The sequence below is a fragment of the Fundulus heteroclitus genome, chromosome 18, assembly GCF_011125445.2.
Source record: "Fundulus heteroclitus isolate FHET01 chromosome 18, MU-UCD_Fhet_4.1, whole genome shotgun sequence".
Taxonomy (NCBI): Eukaryota; Metazoa; Chordata; class Actinopteri; order Cyprinodontiformes; family Fundulidae; genus Fundulus; species Fundulus heteroclitus.
The window spans coordinates 8,902,708-8,909,691 of NC_046378.1; the positions used below are offsets into that span (position 1 = coordinate 8,902,708).

Here is a 6,984-nt window from a genome sequence, read left to right on the forward strand (position 1 = left end):
ACAGTTTGCCAGGTTGCAACCCCAAACTTGAATTTATTAATTTGAGATTTTCTTTTGCGTGACAGATTCACACATGCTCAGCTGTGGACATAATCATAAATGGTCTTTAGCCTACTATCTTTCTACACAGTGCAAAAAGGGAACTCAAAGTAAGTACAATTTTCTTGAAATCAGTATATTTTTCCTTGATTTGAACACCTAAATAAGACCATTTGCCAATGGAATGAGTATTTTTACCCCTAAAATAAGATAATTAGATATCCTGCACTTGAAATAAGATGATGGAGATGAATTGTTCTTATTTTCAGTGCAAAAATCCTATTCCATTGGCAAATAGTCTTATTTACCTGCTCAAATCAAGGAAAAATACACAAATTTCAAGAAAGTTTTATATACTTTGGGTTCCCTTTTTTTTCAGTGCAATGCCACACGGGAAAAGTGTAATTTTGTATGAAGACCCCCATTCTAATACCCTTAAACCCAACCTAGTGCAACCAATTGCCTTCAAAGTCCCCTAATTAGTAAGCAAAGCTCATTTGTGTGCACCTGACTCTCGGTATCAAACTAGCTGTTCTGTGAGGGCCTCGGTGGTTTGTTAGAGAGCAGCAGTGAACAAAAACCATCACGAAGACCACAGGAACGCAGCAGATGATTTAGGCATGAAGTTGTGGAAAGGTTTGAAGCAGCGTTAGGTTTTAAAACAATACCCCAAGCTTTGAACATCTCATGGAGCACTGTTTAGTTCAGGAAAAGAAAGAGTATGACTTAACTGCAAATCTGCCTCGACATGTCTGCGCACCTAAACCGACCGGCAGGCAAAGGCACCTAAAATGCAAAGATCCACAGCTCAGGTGGGAGAATATGGTCCACTGTAACTCTTGCTCTCCATAAACCCGGCCTATGTGGAAGAATGACTAGAGAATCCACATTAAGTCCCTTTTCAAGTGCGCCACCAGGCGGATCAGGTACTTAGCCAACAAGTGGAAGAAAGTCAACCACTCTGGTTAGACGAACCAAAGAGTAAACCTTTTACTCTATATATTAAAATCTATGTATGCTAGGATCTGCCTATACACATTGCCCTGGGGATGCTATCCCCAATGTGAAGCTTGGAGCTGGAGGCCTCATGCTGACGAGAGGCCTTTCCTTCCAGGGATATGGAACCTGATCAGAGTCGACGAAAACATGGTATGGTGCTAAATAGCTGAAGAAAACCTGTCAGATGCTGTAAAAAATACTTAATATCTTCCAGCAGACAGCGATTCTAAACATACAGCTAGATCTGTTTGGATCAAACCACAGTTCTGGAATGGAATGGCCCAGTCAAAGTCCAGACCAAAATCCAATTGATTATCTGTGACAAAGTTTGAAAATTGCTGTTCGTAGTTGCTCCATCTAATCTGACGGATGTTGAATTATTTCTTAAAGAAGAGTGAGCGCATTCTAACAGTCCTAACATGTGCAAAGGTGGTAGAAAGATAACCCAAACAACTTGTAAGAACTGTAATGGCAGAATAAGATGGTTCTACAAAGCAGAAATGGCATAATACATGTGCATGCCAGGCTCTTCAGAGGTTCTTTGAACAAAAGAAAGAAAGTCATGCATAATTTGCATCCCACTTCACAGATATGTGCTACTTTGGTTTGGTCTATCACACAAAAACCAATGTAAAACACATTAAAAGTTTGTGGCTGTAATGTGGCACAATGTGAAAAGGTTTAGGCACCTTCTGTAGCACCCTGCAGAGCATTGGTTCCTAATACGTTCCTCAATGCCTCCAGTAATATTATTAATGTTCCAATTAAAAGAGAACTGGCCCTAAACTCTTTCCCAAGTTTCTTTTTTTATTATTATTCTAGTGTGTTTTATTAAGCATGGCAAGAGTGTGAACACAGAGGCAGCGCATCGGGTGCGTTACACACAAAAACGCCCACATTTGTTATAAAGGAGATATTGGAAAAGTCAGAGTCAGCCACAGTAATGAGGATGAAAAATCTGATTTTATTTGGAACTGGTGTGAATCCATGTAAGCTTTGGAATCCAGTCAAATGAGAATTATGATTTCCCCACAGACATTATAATGAATAATTATAAATAAGCAACACGTTGAAAATAAATAGGTCAATTATAAGTTCCAAAGAATCATACAGGGTCCTGTGTCCAGCACTGACAGCCGTTTACTTTTCTTTACTTCACGCCTAACGTACGTTCGTCTTCCTGTGTCCGCGCCGGACCACGTGTTGTCTCCTCCTTATTGGTCTAAACAGTTTATCATCTGTTCACGTATAGCCAGCTACATCGGCACATAACTGCTGACCCAACGACGGCTGCCCTCCGCCTCATCAGCAGTAGAGAAAGGAGTTGGTCCTCATGATGCGGATGACCTTCCTGTAGTTGTAACTGTACTCATACTGCAAATCTTCATGGAAGAAGTACAAGCGGCCTGCGGGACAACGAAGAAGGACGATGTTAGTGAACGACACAGCGGGGAAAGTAGAAATAATCACCCTGGCTGTTTTAAAGAAGTGGGATGTAGTACTCTGCAACAGGTAAAAAAAAAAAAAGCATATCTATATATCTCTATCTATAAGTCTCTATCTCTATCTATATATATATATATATATATATATGTTGTTTATTGTTAAAAAGATCCCCATTAGCTGTCGCCAAAAGTGGGACGAGCTAGTCTTCCTGGGGTCCACAAGACAAAACAAAAATCACTTAATCAAACATTGTAGACATTATTGTAAATATCATCAAAAAAAATCCTCCAAAATAAGTTATTACATTCATATCTATTACATATTTCTCATTTCCATACAGTAAATATCTTAATTCACCACTCACAAATTTAAATAGTGCATTCTCAAGTAATAATTAAAAGATAATTTATTATTCAGTACACATATATTCAGTGGGCAATTATTCCAAAAGCTGATGGCACGATAAATAACTGTTCTCTTTAAGGCATTTGATTTTGGACATGGTAACATCATCTGACCACCATTAGCTGACCTTGTCGCATAAGAATGAACCTGATCACATCTGACAATTTGCTTATATAATAAAATATATAATATATATATATATGCACAAAACATGAAGGAAGAGATTAATCTATAAGGTAAAGGGCTATTTTACAATAATAAAAACATTTTTTTTTACCATTCTGAAAAGTGACTGCATCAAACTCATCATGCATTCCTGGAAAGTCATCCTCAATAGATCGGGGAAAACCAGCATCCATGGTGCCTGTTGCTTCATCATAACTGTGGGTTACAAGAAACAGATGCACCGAAATACAGGGAATGAAAAAAAGAGCCACAGAGAGCACAAGTTGATGTTTGCCCATCTAAAGACCTTTTTGACGTATCTTTCTGTGTAACACGAACGCCTCCTCACCTCCAGTATTCTTCATCGGTGAAAAGCAGAGTCTTCCCCGTGTCTTTAATGTGCACGGCCGCGTCTACCTCTCTGATAGTTTTGGGAAGACCAAGCTTGTGTATGTACTTTGGATAGCCATCCACAAGTGTATATCCATTCAAGGCCCACACACGGATTCCTGTTTAAACACACAACAGAGTTCTGCCGTTGCATGTGGTGGACGTGGTGTTTGTTAGGTGACCATAACTTTAGATTTAACCCACCACTAAAGATGTAGACTAAGTCCTTCTCTGGATACTCATAAGCTGCGTCCACTTTGTTTGGGAGGGAGGGCCATGTGAACTTAATCAGCGTCAGCTCGGGCTCTGTCATCTGGGGATGGAGACGCCAGTAGAACCTGCAAAAAAAAGGAGCAGTAATGAAGATAAATTGATCAATTATTCGCTAAAATGTTACAGGTGGGGGATTAGTCAAGCTGGTTAAGGTAACAACGGGACTTTTGTCCAGGCACATTGGCCTTTTTTATAATGGCTCAGTGAGAAATCGGCAAAGACGAGGCCGTCTGTAAGCTGCCTCTGACCGTTGATCAAAAGAAGTTGGCGATTTCTCCCCACACTTATGAGCCTTAAAAACTCTGTGGGGGGCATAGTGGAACCAAAGGAGGCCTGAACTAAAACTCTGCAAGTGTTGCAATAAAACCTTATATGTGATTTTTTTTTAAAACTGTGTCCAAAGAGTTAAAGCTTCTCACTTTCTTTTTATTTTCCAGTCTCACGCCTAAAGAAGAAACTACTACCAGAGGCCCAATGATCTGGAGTATTTCAGATAATCTCACCCAGTTTGCCTCAATGTCAAGAAATGATGCGTGTGAGACGTGCTGATCGGCCCCAGCCCGGTCGCAGTCTTGCTTTTTCTGCCAACCAGCTAATTATACAGACAATCTGTATTTGCTATCTTGTACTTCCTGGCTGCAAAGCTGGCTTCCCTGTGACTACAGTACCTTGCTTTGTGTCTCAGAGGTGTATGAGGGGCCTCCAATGTTCTTCCAATAAACACAAAGAGATGCTGAAGCCCTGCCGTCAGGTGTTTTGTGAAAGAGCCAGCTCATCCTACGTGTTTGGTTTCTAAATGAGCTGTAGAGAGGATGCCAGCCATTACTTTACCTGTCTTTAAAGATGATGGTTTCCCCTCGTAGCTCCGTTACAGCATCAAAACTCAACTTGGGGTCACACTTGTTAGGTGCGTCGGGTCTTGGCTTCCTTTTTTTCGGGTTGGGGTTGGGACCTGCAATTGACGCTTAGCATTAACAGACAGCGTTGCTAATTGTGCATCGCCATCCCCAACAAAAGTTTGTGTTTCCCCCACCATAGAGAGCTTGGATGCCTTCAATGTCATCTTCAGCCAGTGGGTAGCCAGTGCTGAAGGAGTAGATCGGGTACATCAGGGCACCCGCGTCTGATGAATGGGCCATGCCGAGGGCGTGACCCAGCTCATGGGCCGCTACCATAAACAGGTTGTAAGCTGCAGGGAAAAGACGTAGCATTAAAACCACAATTGTTTTGTTGTCGGATTCGGTCTGGCGACTGGTGAAATATCCAAACAGCTGCCACCTGATGCGTCTTTGGTCCAGTGCTCATCTTCATCAAAGTGAGTGTCTCCTCCGATGCCCTGGCCCGGAGGGTAGGCGTGAGCCAGCAGTCCGTCAGGTCCGTCGAATGGATTGTAGTCGCCGTGCTCTTCAGAATAAGAAGCAAAGCATTATTTGTTGACAAAATGTCTGCTTTATAAACGCCGTGTTGTGAGGAAAAAGACAAAAAGGAACAGGCACAATGCTTGATCACCTCTGGATCCAAAGCTGATCATAATGTCTGCGATGCCTTCGTGCAGCTTCTTGAAGGTCAGAGGGGTGACATCTGCCCAAGCGTTCAGCGCACTGCGGATGGCTCGGTCTACGTCAGTCTTCTTCAGGTCTGGGGTGTAATTCAGTATCCTGAAACATTTTTGGGGGGTAGATTTAACTAAACCTTTACTCAAAACGTTGCAGTTAACAGAAACGCAGCGAGGTCTCTTGATTTAAACTCTCTTCTCAAGAGTCGATTTAATGGTTACCTGAATGTGAGATTGTTGTTTTCCCATTTGAGGTGTCTAGGGAAGTGGTTGTACTCCCCAACATCTGGTACTCCACATCTGGGCTGCTTCATCACCTCTAGAGTGTTGTCATCAAGGTTCCCCGTTATCTTCGCAAGCAAAAAAAAAACAACAACAAAAAGTGGGACTTTGTCTCAAAGTGCAAAAGGACATCCAGGATCATTAATCTGCATCAAAACTTCACTTGTTCTAAAGACATTGAAAGGATTAGAACTTCTGCTGTATTTTAGATTTTCATGCACAGTATTGCTTGGGCAATTAACTCTTGGGGAATAAAACCGACGGGAAACGAAAAGAATTGCCAAAACTGACTGTTTCTTACCTGAAGCTTGAAGAATCTTTGCATTTGCTGGATCTTGTTCTGAAAATCACTGGAGGACGCCTGTCTTCCTCGGAGACCAGTTGGCAGACCGTAGAAGCGACGAAGGTATTTCTGTCAGAAAGACACACGAAGTGTTGCGACAAGTTACGAGAAGGCACTGATGCAAGCTCGCAGAGGGAAAAGCTCGATGAGGATCTTACCTCGGCTAGAAGATGGTCGTCCGTCTTCCCGGTCAGCGGCAGAGCAGAGGAGTAAGGGGCCAGCACGGCCAGCAGCAGCCAAGCGAACATCGTGGTTGACTCTGAGTTTCCCAAACAAGCCACTGGCCCCACGGAGCTCCGAGGGGTATTTAAAGTGTTTCGGTCAGCTTTTCCTCCTCATGTGATTCATGTAAAAGTACCTTGCCACTTCCGTTTTGTTTGGTCGTACAAAAATGCGCATGCATCTGGAAATGCACTGTGACGATGGATTAAGTAAACTGTTCAACCTAACACAGACATGCTTTGGTTAAACATGACCCACTTCTCAGATTGCCTCGATTTAGGTCAATTGGGAGCAGATGTTTTCTTTAGTAAAAATGCCTCATCGGTAGTTGTGATAATTTCCTGTTTATATTGAAAAAAAGGGGATTAACTCCACACTGCTGTGGGTCTTATGATGAAGTTTTTTTTTTTTTAGATTAAAATCTATGAAATCTTCCAGACCCATATTTCTCTTTAATTGGTCTCCGTCAGTGTTTGGCATCCTGTTGAATCTGTTTTTCACATGATGACTATGCAAATTAGATTTATTTGGAAATAGTTAAAAACATCATTCCTGAAGTAGGGGATTCATGTGTTTTCACGTAGAATTACCAGAATTGCACAAAGAACTCACTTACTCACTTACTCCGGGTATGAATTAGAGCTAGGCTCTTTTCCTTTTTTTTTTTTTTTACCTGAACATGAAAACATTCCCATATAATACAGGAGTGTATTTTGTGAAGTTTTACAATTTTATAACAGCTCAGTGATAAATCTTGTTTTAAGGAGCCCAGAGTTAAATTAGTATTATTAACAGACAGCAACAGAGCGATCACACAAGTTGTTCAAGTCTGTTTGCGGTGATAAATACAGGGAATATGTACTTT

The 6,984-nt window shown here is 41.6% G+C and overlaps 1 protein-coding gene across 1 annotated transcript; it reads right to left on the reverse strand.

Annotated features, from left to right (window-relative positions):
- Positions 1-1,982: 1,982 nt before the first annotated feature.
- Positions 1,983-6,186, reverse strand: mmp13b (matrix metallopeptidase 13b). The gene is made up of 11 exons (XM_012854922.3): positions 6,056-6,186; positions 5,856-5,966; positions 5,495-5,622; positions 5,227-5,375; positions 4,996-5,121; positions 4,751-4,906; positions 4,549-4,669; positions 3,649-3,782; positions 3,404-3,563; positions 3,167-3,270; positions 1,983-2,444 (listed from the first exon to the last, which is right to left on the reverse strand). Exons 1-11 carry the CDS (start codon positions 6,143-6,145, stop codon positions 2,344-2,346), a joined length of 1,380 nt encoding a protein of 459 aa, XP_012710376.1. The 5' UTR covers positions 6,146-6,186; the 3' UTR covers positions 1,983-2,343.
- Positions 6,187-6,984: the final 798 nt, after the last annotated feature.